Source organism: Hyperoodon ampullatus, assembly GCF_949752795.1.
Source record: "Hyperoodon ampullatus genome assembly, chromosome: 7".
Classification (NCBI taxonomy): Eukaryota; Metazoa; Chordata; class Mammalia; order Artiodactyla; family Ziphiidae; genus Hyperoodon; species Hyperoodon ampullatus.
In genome coordinates, this window is record NC_136920.1 from 112,458,499 (window position 1) to 112,480,133 (window position 21,635).

Genomic DNA, 21,635 nt, shown 5'->3' on the forward strand with positions numbered 1-21,635 from the left:
GGGGCGCTGTGAGTCACTGAAACTTGAGAGAAACACAGCTGATGTACCTTACATCAAATTGGTTAGAAGTGGGTCATGGGCAAGGGGAAATGGGTTACCATGAGTGACTCAACAAATCAGGATTTATCCCTGATCTGGAGCGAGGATTGTGTTCCAGAACAAACTCAAGGTTCTTATAGAAAGAAAGGGCCCAGACACTGTATGGGAAATCAATATTACCCACTACAGGAAAAGTACCATAATTGGGATCACTGTAGCTGTGGGTACAAATCCTTTAAGGTTCTTGAAACACATTACTAATTTACACTGCTATCAACAGCATAATGAAAGAGTCTTAGTACACCCTAATTAGCATAAGGCATTTTAAAAAATATTTTGGCTAATTTGATAGAAAATGGATACCTTACTCATATTCATTTGCATTTCTCTGACCCCTGGTAGAGGTTAACAGCTGTATTTATCCTTCAGCTAATCAACTGTCCTGTGTCTAGTGCTCACTTATCTACAGGCCTCCTCACCTTCTTCCCCCTTTTATCTTATAGATACAAACCATTTGGTTTCGGTTATATATCCATCACCAATTTACGTCTATTGAGAAGAAGTTCTTGTTGTATAATATGAACATCTACATTCAAGAGGAAGGAAGAGTTAAGGGAACTCTGAAAGACTAAGCAGAAAAAGTTAGCAAGCTGATGAAGGTTTGTAAGAGAATATGGCTCCACAGAAGCCAAGGGAGAAGCAGCTTCAGGAAGCAAGGAGTGGCTGGCAGGGTCAAATATACCACAGTCCAGTAAAAATGACAACCACAGTGTCCTTTGGATTTGACAAGTGGTCACTAGAGTTCTAAGCTTCAGAATATATCAGTGTTAAATTTCCACAAGTTCAACATAACCAGGTATTCATTCAATAGTCACCTGGCCACCAATATGTACCAGGGAGAGTACTAGACATAAAGAAAGAGACAGAGACCACAGTTTAGAGGAAACTGGATTGGAATGTGTGCACATGTACAACTTGAGAGGGGCTGGAGCAGGAGGGGTAAATTTAACAAGCGGTCAGAAAGACCATCTAAAGCCAAAAGATGCCCTAAGGAATGAGTTTCTCCCTCTAACTAATTTAATAAGTAACTCCTTTAAAATGTACAGCGTTTATAACATATAAAAGATGAAGTAGGGGCTTCCCTGGTGGCGCAGTGGTTGGGAGTCCGCCTGCCGATGCAGGGGACATGGGTTCGTGCCCCGGTCCGGGAAGATCCCACATGCCACGGAGTGGCTGGGCCCGTGAGCCATGGCCACTGAGCCTGCGCGTCCGGAGCCTGTGCTCCGCAATGGCAGAGGCCACAACAGTGAGAGGCCCGCGTACCGCAAAAAATAAAAATAAAAAATAAATAAAAAATAAAAGATGAAGTAATGTATAATTCAAATAAACTAATAATTTAGGACCCGAAAAGAAACATACAAGAACTAAGTTGTCCACGTTAAGAAAAAGAAGCAATCTAAATGTCCGAGCCTGAAGAAGCTTTAAAAATAGTTATTTCTGATTTCTGGTTAAGTTCAGCGGATGCCACAGCTGTGCTCCAATGACAGAATACGTTGGGGCTCCCCAAACTCGTGTCACAATGTATATATCACAGGCTTCATTTCAGAACAACAGATGAATGCAGATTTGAGGCAGGAAAAATTCTTTAAAAGATGAAAGTCTTATTCAATCACATAGCTGATACATGATCCAATTTCCTTTGGGTGAACTGCGGCAAACTGCAGATGTTTCTTTACTCAAAATGGAACCCACTCTGGTTTCACTTACATTTCATATGTAGACTGCTTTAAATTACTTACGCATAAGTATCACCTTCACCTGAGGACTTTTAGCCATAAATATGCTAAGAATAAAAATATGCAGAAGCAAGGAAAATATCTGATATAATGGTATTAATTTATATATAAATGGTATATATGTTATTACTGTATATTTTTAAGTGTGTTCATGTGGACATGGAAGGCTAAATGAAAAACAGTTTATCATCATAGAAAGGCACTGAAAATGTTTCCCATTTTAAACATTTTTTATATTGAGATTACTTCATTTTTTCTGCTAAATGTTATAATGTGATGATAATATCAACCATTTGCTGATTTCTGTGTGCCAGGCACTATGCTAGGTATATCTCACAAGATACTTAATCCTCATGAAAAAAAGTAAGGATTATTATTATTATCCCCATTATAAAAATGAGGAAACCATGGCTTAAGAAGGAGAGTGACTTACTAGGGCCACTCAGCATACAAGCACACACACACACACACGCACGTGCACACACACACACACACACTCACTCAATATCTAATACAGTATCGAGTGCCTGAAGTGTGGTAGGTGACCACTAAGTGTTTCCTGAATAGTTCTGACTGGATGAAGAATGGACATCCAGATTCTTAGATGAGATCCTTATGCTGTGTTGACTGCTATAATGGAGGCATGTGCAAGTCACTCTGTGAAACAGAGAAAGGGTGTCTAGAGGAAACAAAGGGTACACATGGTACCCACTAAGTCCTAACACCAAGCAGTAATAACCCACACACCACACGATATCAGCAGCATGCCCTCGATAAATGTGAGCCCAGAAAAGCTGGGACTCTGTCTGTTCCATATTTCCAGGGCCTAGAGCAGTATCAGACATACAGCAAGTGCTAAACAAATATGCTGAATGAATATGTGAGTAAACGTTCCATTTCCTCTTTCTTCTCCACACCTCTTCTGGCCATGACATTATGTTCTTTATATTTTCTCCTTGCTTTCTCCTCTCTACTCTTCTTGCCACCCTTTGCACATATGTAAAAATTGTTATTATCCTGTATTTACATTATGAGATTTTTAAATACTTATCCATCTATAATGAAAATTAAAAGAACATGGAATGTTTCCTCCTTAAATATCCACCAAATCGTTCTGTTTTCTCTAATAAAACATAAGGGCCATATCTGAATTTGTTATGGGAAGTTATAACTTTGTTTTAAATATACATTTAGCTCTCAAAGTGCTTTCCATCATAAGAATGTAACATATATGCTTATAAACCTATTAAATTTCTATTCATAATGGGAAGTTCCAACACAGAGTTACCATATGACCCAAAAATTCCACACCAAGGGATATATCCAAGGGGATAAAAACATATGTCCACACAAAAACAGGTACATGAATGTTTATAGCATTACTCATAATAGCAAAAAAAAAAAAAAAAAAAAAAAAAAAGGAAACAACCAAAATGTCCATCAAGTCATTGGAGTTAAACTCATTTGTTTATCCAACTCAATGAATAAACAAAATGTGGTGGTATATTCACACAACTGAATACTTGGCAATGAAAAGGAATAAAGTACCAATACATGCTAAAATACAGGTGAACCTTGAAAACATACTAAGTGAAAGAAGTCAGTCACAAAAGGCCACAGATTGTATAATTCCATTTACACAAAAAGTCCAGAGCAGACAAATCACAGAAACAGATAGTATAGTAGTAACAGTTGCCAGGGGCTAGGGAAGAGAGAGAATAAGGAGTGACAGCTAATGGGTGTGGGGTTTCTTTTAGGGCAATGAAACTATCCTAAAATTACATAGTAGTTCCAAAATATATATAAAAAACAAACTCATGCAACTCAATAGCACAAAAAGATAAAAATAAAAATCTGACTTAAAAATGAGCAGAGAAGCTGAATAGACATTTTTCCAAAGAAGATGTACAAGTGGCCAAGAGGTACATGAAAAGGTGCTCAACATCACTGATCACTGGGGAAATGCAAATCAAAACCACCTCACACCTGTTAGAATGGCTATCATCAAAAAGAGGAGAGATAGGGGGCTTCCCCGGTGGCGCAGTGGTTGAGAGTCCGCCTGCCGATGCAGGGAACATGGGTTCGTGCCCCGGTCCGGGAAGATTCCACATGCCGTGGAGCGGCTGGGCCCGTGAGCCATGGCCGCCTGAGCCTGAGCATCTGGAGCCTGTGCTCCGCAACGGGAGAGGCCACAAGAGTGAGAGGCCCGCGTACTGGGAAAAAAAAAGAGGAGAGATAACAAGTATTGGTGAGAATGTGGAGAAAAGGGAACCCTTGGGCACTCTTGGTGGGAATGTAAATTGGTTAAGCCACTATGGAGGTTCCTCAAAAAATTAAAAATAGAACTACCATATGATCTAGCAATCCCACTTCCGGGTATATATACAAAGGAAACGAAAACAAGATATCAAAGAGATATCTGCACTCCCATTTCCACTGCAGCATTATTTACAGTCACCAAGATAAGAAAAAGCCTAGTTGTCCATCAATGGATGAATGGACAAAGAATATACATACACACAATGGAATATTATCAGCCATGGGAAAGAAGGAAATCTTGCCATTTGCGACAACATGGATGAACGGAGAGAGCATTATGTTAAGTGGAATAAGCCAAACAGAGAAAGGCAAATACTGCATGGTATCACTTATACGTTAAGAAAACAAAAAAAAATCAAACTCATAGAAGCAGAAAGTAAATTGGTGGTTGCCAGGGGCTAGAGGGTAGGAGAAATACGGAGAGGTTGGAGAAAGGATACAAACTTTTAGCTATTAGATGAATAAAGTAGGAAAATATAACATAAAACATAGTGACTATAGTTGGTAACACTGTATTATACAACTGAAATTTGCTAAGAGAGTTGAACTTAAATGGTCTCACCAAAAAATAAAAAATAAATAAATATGCAAGATGATGGATAAGTTAACTAGCTGACAGGAATCCTTTGGAATTCTTTCACAATGTACACATATATCAAATCACTAGTATGTACATCTTGTCAATTATACCTCAATAAAGCTGAAAAAAAATTTAATAAAATTAGACAATGGTGATAGTTGCACAACTCTGTAAACATAAGAAAAACCAATGGATTGTACATTTTTAAAAGGATGAATTTTATGGCAGTGAACTATACCTCAATAATGCTATTTAAAAAGTGAATGACATTTTTAAAAGAAGGCATTTCCATACAATTAAAATCAACACTTTGAAATGGCATCTGGAAAATAACACATGCAATGCTTTGTTACAAATAGGAAACAACATAAATTGTCTGTGCAATTACACTTTCTTAGAAACATCTCTTGTACTTTAGCCTAACATATTACCATCACTGCTGAAGAGAAAATTCATTTTTTAATACACATATTAATTCCTTGAATAAGCCTGCTCTAATCAATCTCATTCTGGTAAATCTACATCCTGTGCTACCGGTTTTTTCACTAAGATATTTACCTTCATATAGAAAGTTTTGGAATTGGTTTCAATATTAAATGGAGTGACAACCTGGGGATTTCTGCATCTCTAAACATTAGTTTGACACAACTTCCTACCTATAAGTTCAGTCATGTAATGGGCATTGACAAAAAATGTATCATATGTCCAGCTCCAAATCCCAAAGACCTGGTACTAACTCTTTCAGAGCTGACTTTCTAGAGAGAAAAACAGGCAAATAATCAAATCAGCATGATGAGCACCATGTTTTTTACAAAATCACAAAATCTCTGATGTGGAAAAGTCCTTAAAAAGCTAGCTATACCATTCCATGGAAGCAATGGCTTACTCCTGCTGCAAGTTACGTGCATGGTACCAAGTAATGACACATGGCCCACGTCCACAGCTCTCTCACATCAACATTAAATCCAGTGCTCTCTCAACATATATTGTACATCTGTCCTGGCAAGGTAAAGATTTTGCTTAGAAAAGCCACCTCACATTCTTTTTTGAATAAAATATGGTGGCAGTTGTTGTTCATAATTTGGTCTCAACATTAGCTAGAAATTAGATAGATGAGAAAATTAATATTTAATATCAAGTATCATACATTGTGCTAAACACTTTACATGTGTTATCTTATTTAATGCTGCAAATATGCATATGAAATAAATATTACTTCCATATTATAGACAAGGAAAAGCACAAAAGAAGCCAAGTGACTTGCTCACAGCCATGTAGCTAATAAGGGACAGCACTGGGATTGAAAAGCATTGCTCTGATTCTGAAGCCCAGGCTCTTTCTACTACACCAGGTTGACAGCTGTTAAGGTTAAATCTTCAATGAACCTACTTAACATTAAAATGTTCTAATGATTAAAGATTAAACATTATCAGCACTGCGCATGTGTGAATAACACTAAACTTAGCTGAAGATCGACCCCTCTGTTTCTTTAAACCAGATTTAATGTTCAGATTATTTGGATAAATTGGGATTACCTTAAAGTAACATATGTTCTGACAGAAATGCAAAACACAATCTCAAACAAGAAACAAGTCAGCCTAAGCTGTAACTTAAGGACTTAAAGTGGGAAGAGTATCTTGCAACTGACATCTTGCTTCTCCTCTCTCCTCCCCTCATCAGTAGGTGTGACAAAACATCACGCTCAGCCAGTCACAAATACTCACTGAATTCTAGTTTCCATTAGAGCAGTCTGAGGCGCCAAGGCAATTATGGGAGAAAAAAAAAAACAAAACATTCATCCAACAGTTTAAACCTGACAAATCTGAAAGTTCTTACTCACTTGCTACTACTATCCCTTGTTCAGGCTTATTCAGGATATCTATTTTCTTTCTTTATCCCCTGAGACTGAGCTTTTTCAGCCCTTGCTTTACTTTCCAAACTGTCCCTAAAGTCCAGACTTCCTGTTCATCATTCCCTACTTGCCCCAGCCCCAGGGTAGAGCTTCCCTTAAGCTCACAGATCGCTTAAGAAAAAAATTTTTTTTTAAATAATCTATTTTAACTTTAGGATACCACCTAGATATACTCTCCTGGCAATTCTGACAACAATTCAATCACACCACCTTTCCTGGATCAACCAGCTTACAGGTTCAATTCAATTTTCTCACTGAGCCAACTGAATTTCCTCTTCAATACCTAATTCAATGTTCTTTTTTTCCCATAACTCCCTGCTCCCAGATCCTCCAGCAACACCCTACCAGTCTTATCATTTTCTTTTCTCACTAATAATCACTAGGATGATCTCACCACAAACATGACATTTACAAAACATCTGTGCAGCATAAGAAACACCTCAGAAAGCACTCTTCTAAGCCACTGTCTGCCTTCAATGCAGAAATCAATGTGGAAAAAAGATCTCCCATCTGCATTTTGGCCTGTTATATTATGTGAAATTACCCAAGTATTTATTTCACTTCTGACAAGTCCAAGTTACGACCGTCACTTTCAACAAGTTTTATAGACCACTGACCTAAGCCAGTAGAATCAAAGTACCGGCAGATACATCAATAAAGTCTCAAAATCTACACTGCCGGTTCAGGATTATCCCTAAATGGCAGCCCAACGCTTCCTTGTCCCTTGGTTCCCAGATCATAATAGATAATTATTTATCTGTTTAAAAGTAAAAAGCTAAATCAAAACCATGCCACATCTCCTAATCACTTCCTACCAAACAGACTTAATTTGGGGGACAAACAAACCCATGCTTTAGCATTCTATTAAAGCATTTCCACCTCAATCATCTTGTCTGTGGAGTATGATAATAACACTGACAAGAACCTGTTAAAGTTAAGCCTTGAAAAAAAGCTGAAGTTATCTGGATTACAAAGATCCTGCCTAAAGCAAATGAAAATAATGTTCCATTTTTAAATTATTTTATTATGCATTTTGTCCATTGGCCCACATGAAAACCCTACAACGAATATACAGCAAATGCTACTCCCACTGTTTATGAAAATAGGGTCTAGGACAAATGGCTTGTACCCATGCCACTAGTTAGTGGCAGCAGCAGGACTAGAATGAAGTTCTACCTCCTGATGCTCTCTGCTGTCCCCTGAATTACCCAGTCCTAAGTCAGTACAACCAGGCCAGAGCAGTTACATTTGAAGCCTGGTGGGAGAAATATTAAAGACCAAACTTGCAGTCCCCATTCCCTGGCTCCTTCACTCCACAGATAATGAAAATCCTCCTCCATATAATGTTCTTAGTAAAATGTAAACTGGTTCATGTTCACAATTACTGAGTATCCACAATGCAGTCAGATTAGAATACAGATAACCTTGGAACCTAGAAGTTTATATTCAAAAGACTAAGTAAAATCTAATAAACAGAGACACACAGTGAGTACTCTCTGTGACTGCAGAGGCATAGACAGGAGTAAAACAGCTACAAGTCAAAGGACTGTCTTAGACTGCTGACAATACCACAAGCTAGTAGAGGCAAAAAAGATCTTCCCTTAGGGCCTTCAGAGGGAGCATGGCCCTGCCGACACCTTGACTTTGGATTTTGGCCTCCAGAACTGTGAGAGAATAAATTTCTGTCATTTTAAGCTACAAAAAAAAATTATTTCCTATCTACATACATACATACATATATACATACACACAGAGATACACACACTGAAGGAGTATTAAGGCAAGCAGAGAACATCACATTTAAGATACTGTGAGCACAGAATTGCAGGACTAACCAAATGTTAGGATCTGGGTGGAATGAAAAAAACACCAGCTTAAAAATGGGGTTTAGGGCTTCCCTGGTGGCGCAGTGGTTGAGAGTCCGCCTGCCGATGCAGGGGACACGGGTTCGTGCCCCAGTCCGGGAAGATCCCACATGCCGCGGAGCGGCTGGGCCCGTGACGAGCCGTGGCCGCTGAGCCTGCGCGTCCGGGGCCTGTGCTCCGCAACGGGAGAGGCCACAACAATGAGAGGCCCACGTACCGCAAAAAAAAAAAAAAAAAAAAAAAAATGGGGTTTAAAAACTGGAGTAGAAGGAAACTGGAAGCATTAGAAAGACTCAGCTGTTTCTCTCTAAGATGACCAGGTGGATGAGGATATAACTGAACAAATGAGAACACAAAGAGAACAAGCTGCAGGAGGAAGAACTTTGTCTTGACATACTGAGTCTGAGGGGCCCGCAGCACATCCAGGTGGTGATAGGTAGCAGGCTGGTGAAAATCAGACGCAGAGCTCAGGAAAAGGAGGTCAGAGCTGATGCCCTGGCAGCAGATGTTATCACATAAGGAAAGCAAACAGTAAAAGGACTCAGAAGGAATCCTTGCACACTACCAACATTTAAGAGAAGGACGGAGGAAATACGGAAGAGGGATTCAACAACAGTGCATACTGAGAAAGAGGGGCCATGATGCAGCTGGGATCCAGAGGAAGTAATAACGTTAAAAAAGGGTCACGTGAGGAAAACCAGGATTGCTATGCAGTCAGTACAAGCCTGCGAAAGTCCCTTCCTATCATCTATGTTGACATCATTTTTTCAGGAGTACACAACTTTCTCAAATCTTCTCCAAATGGTGTACCCCTTAAAAATTCACACCTATTATCTCTTATGTTGACAATTTTTAATTGTCCCTCATATTTTCTGCAACCAACTTTTAAAACAACTGGAATCTCTTATTCCTTTGATTCTCAGTGTCACATAATAATTTTTTCATAGACGGCACAAAAAAGTCTGAAACAAGTTCCAAAACCACAATATTTTAATTGCTTTCACAACTCACTTTGATCTGCGTCTCCTTGCTAATCTCTCCCACCACTCCTTTTGTATTTGTTTTGTTTTGTTTTGTTTGGGGCCGTATCTTTCATTCAGACATTTTAAGGAATAAAAAATTAAATAAATGAAAAAGAGAAAATTCTCAAAGCAAAGTAAAATCAATTTACACAGTTTCCATTTGAAAGGGGATAAATACATTATACAGAATACTCATTTCACGTATCACAAACACGTATCAGTTTTCTAAATTAAATCATCACTCTTCCTGTGTACTAAAGAGAGAAATGAAGCTGGGTCTTTCATTTGGATAAACTCCAGTATATGTGTACACATGAGGGAATACTTTTGGCATGTCTTTCATAAACTAGCAAGCAGTATGGCTTTTTAGATTTGCATGAGGAAATACAGCAATTCCACTACTGAGAAATGTGTCTGACTTCCAAATGAAAGGGGTCATTTTGTGTCTGCCCAAAGCAAAGTCAAGTTTACTTTCCCTGAGTAAAGTCAAGTTTCAGGGAAAGTACTATCAATGTAGCAAGGTTATGTCAATTGTGCATTTCTTCCCAATATTTTCATACCGCCCAACATTGAGAATCATCCCAGGATGGTTCCTCATCCTTCACAAAATACAATATGCTCGCCATTATACCTGATAATCACCAAAATCAGATAAACCAACAACATAAAAAACATCATGTTTTGGCATTTTAAAAATACTATTAGGCATAGAGACTTTTACCACAAAATCTAAAAATTGGAAGTGAAAAATCTGTAATACTTAATATAAAATAATCAACAAAGAGTTAACTATTAGTCTTATCCTAGCCTTTTCCCATCATGTTCCATGTAAAAATTACAATTAGACAAATTACTCTCAAATGAAAGGTTCAAAATTCTAGAAAAGTAGGGCTTATTTTTTCTTCTTTTATGCATACACTCCTCTGCAATGAAAAAGGTTGGAAAAACTGACAGATTATCAGCTACTGTATGGTACCTTACTATTCCACAATTCACTTTTTCTAAAACAAATCACTTTCCTTACACAGAGTATTGTACATGCGTGTTTTGCTGTAACACTTTCTTCAGCATTATAACTGGATTCTTGACTATAAAATCAGAAAACTGCAGATATGAACAATGGCATATTCTGATGAACCAAACACTCCGGTTAGCTGTAATCCTACAGAGAAGGCTCCACAGTACCAGAAATATCCAGGCCAAGTTTAAATCCACCTGGCCAAAAACAAAACCATTAAAATAACCACATTTCCATTGTCTGTCTTGCTATCATCCTGCCCCAAGGGCCATTAAGATTAACAAATATTATGGAAGTCACTACACTTATACGAAACCCAGCCATGAAACTCAGAATATGGCAGCTGCAAAAGATGAAGCACAGACTCCTTGAACTAGAGAGCCAGGTGCTCGGCAACTGGTTTTCATTTTCAGGATGAAAGTCAGCAAGAAGCAGGTAGCAAGTCCTTGGTTGGTAAGGCCAGATCCACTTGAGATACACTCTGAAGAGGATTAGATGCTGGGCAGAGATTCAGCAGGCTGGAGGAAAAAGAAAGACTGGCAGAGCTGCAAACTGAACCGGGTGGGCAGCAGGTGCAGCCATGGTGAAGCTGGCACCTGCCAAGATGCTGAAATGAGCAGAAATGACCATCCAGACAAGACAGCGGGGATGGCTGGGGCCAGAACAGGTGGCAACCACAGCTCTGGCAAGAAACAATATTCAGGAAATAGATTCAAGACTAATTAACCCACTTTCCTTCACCCTTTCTCATCTGTCCATAATAAACATTTCATTGGTGCATAATATTTACTGAATGCGGCTTAATAGGCTGAAAACTTTAATATTTCTCTTTATAAATCCAGAGAAAAGATTTACCACTCTACATATACATTACTTGAATAAAATTACACTTGGCACCAAAGCAATACTGAATGTAAGCTTTATTATTTTTTTCTTATATAATTGGAGAAATGCTTCTTAAGCATCATCGTGAACACGATTAACATTGTGCTCTAAGAAATGTTAATAATTGAAAGCATGTTTGTTAAAGCAGCTTTTCAGTGACTTCAAAGTTTCGTGGTTACCTGAGTTTTCTGCATGCTCAGAGTATCTTGATCATAACTGTCATAGGAAGCAGTGTAAAAGGTGGTTATTGCTAAGCCATTCTCCTCCAAGAGACAGAAAACATGTTCTGTTCTCCCAGCAACCCACTCCTTTCTAACAGGACAACCCCTCAATTACTGTCTGTGGAAAAAGGAAATCTAATGGAAATAAAGATACTGTTAAAGGGCACCAATTAAGCTCATGTAGACAATCAGAGAGAGGTAGACGGTAGTACTCAGCCAGCCCAATTTAATTCCACTTTGATGGGCGCCAAGGCTCCCATTTAAATTAACACAAGTCTAACTGCTCTTACTCATACATGTCTCTGAAGAAGAACCTTAAAGCACCACATTCCTCATCTACCAGTTCCTAAATTAATTACAGTTCATTTGAAAGATACAATTATTTCTGCTCATTTAACTCAAATTCTAATGAATAACTATAAGAACCAAATGAATAGTGGAAGTAACTACACATCCACACCTTTGACTAGGCTGCCCAGCTAAAGAAGCAAAACAACATTAGTGGAATAAGCAACGGTGAAGTAGCTCTTGCAGGGTAAACAAGAATCTACAGTGAGTTCCAGTAAACCAAATAAAACCTAGGTGCAAATTAAAATACCAAAAATAGCCTAAAACAATAGTAGTTCTCACTAAAAGCTGAAGGATGACCAAGTAAATAGTGCAATAACTACATAAGAAAGTCTTTCAAGTTCCTTAAACTTGTCATTGTGCCTCCCTTTTATTTAACTCCTTCCCTGTGCCATCAAAAACGGGTAGCAAAGTGGACCCTGAACACACACAAAATAGAGACTGGCTTAAAGTGAAACACAGCAAATGGAAGGCAGGAGTACCTCACCCTTTCCAAGATAGTTCAATGTGGCCTTGGCATTTAGGGTTATCTTTCATACTAAACAACTACTTTATCCCCAGATCACAAGTGCACCATGACAATATACTTCCAACTGAGGTCTGTGGCCACAGAGGGTAGACACCTTTAAGAAACTATGTGCTTCCCAAATGAACTTATCTATGAAACAGACTCACAGACACAGAGAACAGACTTGTGGTTGCTGGGGGTGGGGGGTGGGGGGGTGGATTAGGAATTTGGGATTAGCAGATGCAAACTACTATATAGAGAATGAATAAACAACAAGGTTCTACTGTATAGCACAGGGAACTATATTCAGTATCCTGTGATAAAACATAATGGAAAAGAATATGAAAAAGAATGTATACATATGACTGAATCACTTTGCTGTACAGCAGAAAGTAACAGAACATTGCAAACCAACTATACTTGAATAAAATAAACTGTGTGCTTCCTCTTGCTAATGTCTTAATTAACTGCATGTTTTACATCAATTTATGAGTGACCAACTTCTACCACTCAAATAGGTGCCCTTCTTATTTGTGTCATGGATCGCTAGTGTCAGGAACAACTGCTTTAAGAACAGAGGCAACACAACCAAGAAATAAAGTTTATGAGAGACAAGGCCATCATCAGGACATGCTGATTCTGAAGAACTGTACTTTCAATCAGGAAAACAATGAGAAAATGAATCATCAACACACACAAGATATTATCAACAGTCTTTATATGAGAGAAAATGTCATTTCAGCAAAATAACATCATCCATTGGTTAAATGTAGTTTAAAAGTTTTGAATTGGTTTCACAGTATTATTTATATTTAATGTGTAAACTGATTTGCTTTTAAGATTGCATGAATAAGCATAAGAATTATAGTTTCATGCAGGTATATTTTTAACTATCATAATTAATAAAATTATATTAGAGTCCACTAACTTTTTTTTTCTTTGAAAGAAGACCAGCCATACAAGGTTGAGAAACACTCTCCTAAAGGTAGAGGAAACACCTGGCCAATTCCACCTTGAGGTAATGAGAGGAAGTGGACAGTGATAAGAAAGGAGGGATGGCCAAGATGCTGCTGGGCAGGCGGGAGGAAAGAATGTGGACTTGCTTAGGCTCCCTCCACCCAATCAATTCCATCAATTTGACTCAATGAGTAAAATTCCATTTCTGCCATTTTTTCCCCCTATTTTTCTCTTCTTTTCTTGGAAGGGAGGGTCTGTCTATTCTTGTAAAGACAAAGCTCTACTCAACGATGGTTCTTTGAATTCAAAAGTATAAAAAGAGAGAGTAAAGGGGGGAATTATATGAGAAAGCCATTTTGAAATGTTTCTTTGGATATAATCTATAAAAAAGAAAATTAATAAGCAAAACTAGCCTATAACTTCACAACCCAAATTTTAAGACTGGCACCTGTTAAAGGAACAAAGTTCATAGAGTAACATTTGATAAAAAGGGTGGAGATTGTGAGTCATACAGCATGAACTAGAACCCAATTCACCTGTATCATATATTCTCAAATACCACTCACCAAATGTCTATATGGCATGTAACAAAATGAACAAATAATCCTAGTGGTAAGATTTTTATAGATGCTCCCTCATTTTACAGGAAAGGCAGGACCCAGAGCTTAAGTTATTTGCTAATTATCACAGAGCATTTGACAGCACCAGAACTTAAACTCAGGTCTACGTTAAGTCACTATGTTAACTCACTTAGTTAACTGTCACCCGTTTTCTCAGAGTGGATATGAATGTGAAATGCAATAATTCATCTTAAAAATATGGTTAAGTATTGGGTTTCCCTGGTGGTGCAGTGGTTGAGAGTCCGCCTGCCGATGCAGGGGATACGGGTTCGTGCCCCGGTCTGGGAAGATCCCACATGCCGCGGAGCGGCTGGGCCCGTGAGCCATGGCCACTGAGCCTGTGCATCCAGAGCCTGTGCTCCACAACGGGAGAGGCCACAGCAGTGAGAGGCCCGCGCACCGCAAAAAAAAAAAAAAAAAAAAAAAAAAAAAAAAAAAAAAAAAAAAAAAAATATGGTATCTTACATATATTATTTAAAATTCAAAGTTATTGTTATTTAAAATTTAAAAATTTAAAATTCAAAGTAAAGGTCCTCATTTATAAGTATCCTTCAAAATACTCTACAAAAGAAATGCACATCCTGAACAAAAGATTAAGGAGCATATGTGACTCCTACTGGAACAGTAAAGCATGTATTACCCAAGAGAGCATGCCAAGACTTTCACCAGAAAAGTTATTAACTAGGTTGGAAATAATATAAGATGCTTAGAAATGCACTGATGATTGTCAGCTCAGGAAAGTCTTATTAAGAAACCATTAACTATAAATGAAAATGAAAGCAAAGTGCTACAAATAAATCTGAAATGGATAATGGATACACTTATCGAAACAGCACGTATGGAGAAAGGAAAGGCATAGTTTAAGGTTAGGGAAAGTGAAGGCTTCCTAGGGCAGAAAGGAAAAACAGTCAGAAGGGGCAGGACTGGAGGAAGGAGGGCTCCTTGGTGGATCTTCGGGATAGAATTAAGCTGGCTTCAAGTCCTTTAGACACACTCCGATCCTCCTACAGGAGCAGCTTCAGAGAGCAGGCATTTAGCAGCTGCAGCCTAGCCTCAGAGCATCCTCCCCCGGGGACAGAAGGTCACTTGGTGGGAAGAAAGCAGCACCATCACGTGACTTCAAGGGTTTCTCAGCTCCAGATCTTTCCCATTTGGAAGCTAATGTTGGGAATCCGTTTAACAAGGAATAAAACGTTTTCTTTCTACTACAAGAGAAGTAATAATCAAATGTTAGTTAACGTAATGTACTCTCATCACAAACCTAAGAATCCTAGAAAGACAGGTTGTATATTTAAGCGTACAAGTTCAAGTTCATGAGGCAGGGTCTGTATGTTCAAGGAACTTACACTCTCCAGACTTCTTCACTTATGAATGGAAGAACAAACCTATAAATATGGGAATCACCTGATTTTTGCAAGGTTAGATTCAATCGTAGTAGAGTTCATAACATTACTAGTAAAACGATGCACATTTCGGAGGTTTTATCACAGCTATGTGTTTTCAACTTTTGAAGCAACAGAACTGATCTCCAGCAGAGCAAGAGGAAAATGTCATTTGTAGACCATATGGTAGCTCCAGCAAGAGTCAGCCTGGCATTCAACACTGAGATGGGGAAACTCTTTTTGAAAAGGCATCATGCTCCCTAAGACGCAGAGGCTAGTCCAGAGACCTCAAGTGGGATTTGCAAATCAGAAAGAAGGAGAGTTCACATTTGTGTATACATGAAATAAACAGAACTGCAGATAAACTAGTAGTTTTCACAAATCAGTAAATACTATCATTATCAGTAGCCTCAAATTCAGAAATTAAGTGAATGTAGACATAGAACATTATTTCCTTTACCCTGTTAAGTAACACAAGTGATAAGTAGATGTTTTCACATTTGGGATGGTAAAATAAAAAGCATTTGGGAGCACACTAATTTCAAGACATTTTGCTAAGATTCAACCTTAGTACTAATACATACTTCCAAATAGAGATCAGATGCTAACGTTGTTTTAGTTTCAGACACATGCACATGTCCATCATGTTGTTACTGACCTTGCACTTGACATATCAATGATGCTTCCCCTACCTATGTCCTGGGAATTGCTAGATGGATCACCCAAAGGCCTCTCCACCTTAACAAAAATATCTTGCTCACCTATGGGAGGCCAGAATTTCCAGGGGTTCGTTACAGAGGCTTTCAGAAACTTTTATTAAAGTGCAAACAGGTCCTGGGGAAGGTAACTAAACAAATTAAGCCTTATCATTTAGTCAGTCAATTCTCTGTAAGAGAAACTCTAGAGTTTCTTTTACTAAGACTCTCATAGGTCCTAGTAATTGAAAATGAAGATCCAGGGGACGCAGAAAATCTGAACAGGAGGTGTGTGGGAAAGGAGGTGGGAGAATCTCCTAAAGGCAGTCTTTACTTTCTATAGATCGTCAGAAGTTCTGATTGGTCTTTAGCCACTGAACTCTCCTCCCCAGTGACTGGACCAACACCAGTTACAATGCAAACCAAAAATTAAGACGCACAAAAATCTTGTAAAGAGATAAGATCCACTGGTGCCGCTCTGTCTTCATCTTACTAAATCGCAAAGCTACAAATCTATATATGTTTTTAAAAGGCCAATTCAATGACTGATTGTGCCCAATGAAGTGCCACTGAGGTACGTAAGAAATTAATCATTTTCTCTGAATATCACTAAAACTAGCTTCATTTTTATCCTTACGATAAACTCTCGAATCCCTCCTTAAGGACTTTTTTTTAAAGTGTTCAAACTAGGCACAGTAAAGTTACAAAAAAGACCAATAGTCCCCAACATTTTTCCAGGAGCGTTATACAAAAAGATGACTTTGAACAACGTTCCTCAGGATATACTCCGGGGTCTAGTAGAGAGAGACCTTTCCCTTCTCTGTAGACTTGGGAGTAAATAAGTCAAGAACACCTACGAACAAACTTTGTTGGTCACCAGCAGGGGAGCTCTTTCAGCTTTTGTCCACAAACCCATTCAAACAAAAGAAGCTTCTCTTCCCCCAACCCACCCCTCAGACCCACACCCCGGGGGGACTCTCCAGATCCCCGCGCCCTCTCCACCCATTCCCCGCCGGGGGAACTTACTCCTCAGCGCCCCGATGAGCAGAGAGCCGTCCTTAATGAGCTCTTTGATGAACTTGTTGGTTCGCTCCAGCTCAATCTCGTGACACTGCAGGCGCTCCCTGAAATCCGGGCTGTCCAAGTAGGAGTCGCTGAACTCCAGAGTCGGCAGCCCCATGGCACAGGCACTGCCAGCGGCCGCCGAGGACACGTCCGGGCCGGCGGTCAGGGCGGGGACAGCCGGCGACCGCGGCCGGCTCCGGGGACGCGCGATCGCGGGGAACTAGCCGGGACGCAAGGGGACGCGCCGGGGAAATGGGTCCCGCGCGCCGCGCCGCCTGTGCGGGGCTCCGCGGCGCGCGGACGCCTCCGGGCTCAGGCTTCTTCCCCGGAGGCGAGGCGAGCGCACACACGCGAGGCGGGCCGAGGCGCGGGTCCGCTCAGGTCGTTGTCACCCGGACGCATCGTCGCCGGGAGCACGGAGGCCGCGGAGGCTCAGGGCCGCGGCCGGAGCAGGAAAGTTCTCTCGCGGCGCGCAGACACTTCCGGCAGCTCCGCTCTCCTGCTCCCTTGACAGTCGTTTGCGCTGGGAGTCAGAAGCGCCCAGCCGCCTCTCCGGCCGGGCCGGGGAAACCCTCCCCCTCGCTGGACGCAGGCTCAGAGCGCACGCAGACCCTGCCGGGCTCGGAGACCCTCCTCCCGCCGCGGCGCTCCCAGCCCGCGCCGCCCCGCCCCTCCTCCCGTTTACCCTCCTGCCCCCGCCCGTCCGCACTTAGCTCCCGGGAGCCGCTCAGTTGCCGCGCGACAGCGCTCCTGCCTGCGCCCGGGGATTAACTCTGCCCCTGCTGGGCGGCCGCTCCCCCTAGCCCGCGGTGACACTTCGGGGTCCGCCACCCCACAAAATGATCTCCAACTCCCAACATGCCTCCCTACCCCTGCCTCACCACCCACTCCCTGGAATTCTCTGGGACAGAAGCCAACGTTAACTTTCTCTAAAGTTTGAAGCCTGGTTGGAAGATGCTACTTTCGAGCGTTAGTTTAGATTTTGCTTCGCGAGTCTGCACTGAATGCATATATATTCCAGGTTGAAAAGTTTTACTTTTACCCACCGTTCACTGCATTGATCCTAGAAAGTCAGGTTTTTTATATTCAAAACGAAAAGCTACATAGGCCTAAGGCTGTTTGTTGTTGTTATTTTTCTTAGTTGCTGTGAAGGTGGGAAGATTTTAGGTCGTTTTTATTCCCCAAACAAGCACCTCGGACATAGGTGTTCCTCTTGTAGAAGAATAACTATTTGTATCACAATACTACTTTTGATCGTCACCTTGATGGAATTGCCCCAAAAGCATGGAGTTTTCAAACTGTTGAAGTTGGCTGAAGTTCCAAATGAATAGTTACTTCATACCAAGAGGCAGTTATCCCTCTGGTAGAGGATCACCAAATAAATTTCTGTTCTCTCAAAACCTTGACAGCAAAAGAAACTGCTGCTTTACATCTAGTCCTGCCATCATCTATAGGATTTCTGAGAACTCAGTTATTTTTCTTAAGGATCTGCTTTTAATTTCTATGTTTTCATTGCTTCGTCCTTTTGAACCATCTGTTAAAAAAACTCTTCTACAGATCATGGGAAAAATTCCATTAAAGTGCTTTACATTTTTCCCAATTAAGTTTCAGAATCTGTCAAGACTTTTAGGTTTTTTTTTTTAAGTACACATGAACATTAAAAATAGCATGGAAACCTTAAACCAAGACTGATAAGATGATGTAAACAGTATATTTGATAGCTTTCATTTTATTTTCTTCTGAGCCAGGGAAGTTGGACTTTAACCTTCCATCCATATTTACATCATTAGACCTCAAAATATTGGCAGAATGGCCGATTACCACTAGAGTCCTCTTCACTTTTAGTGTCTGTCTTGTGTCTGTCAGTTAAATACGCCTCATTTGGGAAGGTGGGGTGGGGTGGAGGGCAATAATTTTATTCGTTAGTTGATGGAGTGGTAGAAGCTGCAGTGGTACAGTTTTTCACCTAAGGTGATTTTACATCTATTCATCACACAGCCTGAAAGACAAAAAATTAGTCAGGCCAAACAAGTAGTTCCCTTTCAACTTTTGCCACGTTGCTGTTACAAGCAACTAAATCCAATACCAATTGCTGAGATATGAAACAGGATAAAATATAACAATCTCTTCCTGTTTTTCATTAAATGGAAGTCCTGTGATTAATTATTTAAAAATGCAACATCCTTTGATAAGTTTCATTTAGTAAGTTGGATTTCAATTTTCATTTTTTCTTTAAAAGTTTTATATGTCAAGACAGATTTATTCTAGATTCTAAGATATAAATTATCATTTACCCATTCGTGTATGTAATTGCATGTTTTATGCCTACTGTATACATTATTAGGATCTGGGCAGAGAAGCAATTTATATGGAAAGATAAATCAAAGCATTGTGCCTGACCTCAAGCAGTTCTCGGAATAAAAAAACAGAGAATGAGTATCTGTATATTACATGAGGCAGAATATGCTATGTTACAGAGCCTTACACAGACGTTGGACCAATAATCACTGATGCCGTTATCAGTATGTTTCCACTCAGACCTATCACTGCATTTACATGGGGTTAGGATATTTCCTCCTACCCTCCATCATTAGACTCTAAAGTTTAGTATGTTATAATGGACTTTCTCTCTTGTAGGTCCTTTCAGAGTTACTCATGACTTATTCCTGTGAATCATACTTTAATTATACCTGCTAGTCAGGCTTTCTCTTATGCCACATTAACCCAGACACTCAAGAGACACCAGAAATGGTTTTGCTTTAAGGTGGATTTATGGTCAGTTTTGAACTGTTGTTTTCATGCTTTATTTCCCTACCATAATAATGGAACTAGATTCTTTCTAAAAGAATAGCCTTTCTAAAAAAAAAGAGTGTCCATACTTGCAAGTTCTTTTTCATAGGAAATTTTAATGGATTGAAATGTAACCTCTCCAAAAATTTCTGCTTCATAGTATGTGGCCCTGTCAGCTGCATGGTGAGCTTCACAAATACTATTGGCTGACACACTCTTTGGCATGGTTACTGGCACAGAGAAATGTCTGTTTGCTTGTTTAATTCTGAAATGGGGTGTGCGGGGCTTTGTTTATTTTAAAGAGCAAAATAGTGAGGTGAGGTCAGTAAACTAATATATGTTTGTAAACCTGAATAAAACATTTTTCTTGACCTATATCATGTCTGGCACTTAAGCCTGGCGCTTAATTTGTACTCAGTAAGTGTCACTGTTGGATTATTATTATTTTTCAATTAGTTTTGTAGACGTAGGCCTCCTAGACTCAGATATTCTGAGGCTAAATTCAGGCCTGGTAAGAGATGACAAAACAGAAGGCGAATGTACCTAAGGAGACTAAACTTACCCTTCAGTACCCTTCCATGGTGAGAAGGCCGTGTCACTGTCCCTGTTTGCATTTCACCCTGGGTGTTATCTTTCTCTTTTCTCAAAGATACTCCTTGAACATGGGTTTTGTATCATTCTATTTCAACTTTATGTCACATCTAGAAATACAACATTGAATCCAAATGAGCAAAACACATGATTCAATTTTTGTAACAATTTTTTTGTTGTGATAAAATATATAACATAAAATTTACCATTTTAACCATTTTTAAGTGTACATTTCAGTGTCATTAAATATTTTGTTGTGCAACTAGCACCACCATCCAACTCCAGAACTTTTTTAACTTCTCCAACTGAAACTCTATTCCCCTTCAACAACAACTTCCCATACCCCTCTTTCCCCAGCCCCTGGTCAGCACCATTTTATTTTCTGTCTCTATGAATCTGACTTCTCTAAGTACCTCATACAAGCAAAATCACACAATATTTGCCTTTTGTGTCTGGCTTATTTCACTTAAATAATTTCATTATTAATTAGAGAAGCAAAGAAGACATAAGAATCAATTAGTGGAAGCAGCAAGTCAAGACCACCAACTAAGGGAGCAGGAATAACTGCAGACGGTAGAATTTGTCCCATGTGACACTATGACTTCTAAAGTACCTTCTAGAGCTAAGATTTTATTATGATGACAGATTTCTGAAGAACAGGCTGAAGGAACAGAACAGAATTCTAAGTATGAAAGCATCATGGACTAACTACCTTTACGAGGGAGAAGAAACAGAGAGAGAGAGAGAGGGAGGGAGAAATTGATTTAACTGAGGAAAGTTTTTTGGTATTTTGTTTTGTTTGTTTTGTTTTAGATATAGATTTCAATTTCCATTTAGTATTGCCCCCTTGTGGCAAACCATGATGTTTGCTGACAAAAATTGACAAAGCTGTAAAGAAAGCAAAACCTAAGGGGACTAAAATGTCCTGCGCACCTCCATGTGCTGGGTTTGATGCACAGAGTGCTTTCATATATCGCAGAGTGCTATGTTTATCACGTCATCTAAGCTTCTCCACAAGTCTG

The 21,635-nt window shown here is 39.7% G+C and overlaps 1 protein-coding gene across 3 annotated transcripts in view; it reads right to left on the minus strand.

Moving 5' to 3' along the window:
- Positions 1-17,347, minus strand: part of ARHGAP42 (Rho GTPase activating protein 42) — a gene marked incomplete at both ends in the record, with an annotated part of 296,405 nt that extends 279,058 nt beyond the window's left edge. For all 3 annotated transcript variants that reach the window (XM_079708720.1, XM_079708719.1, XM_079708718.1), the window contains one exon: positions 17,194-17,347. In XM_079708720.1, the coding sequence (XP_079564846.1) occupies positions 17,194-17,347 (154 nt within the window). The remainder of the gene's footprint in view (positions 1-17,193) is intronic.
- Positions 17,348-21,635: the final 4,288 nt, after the last annotated feature.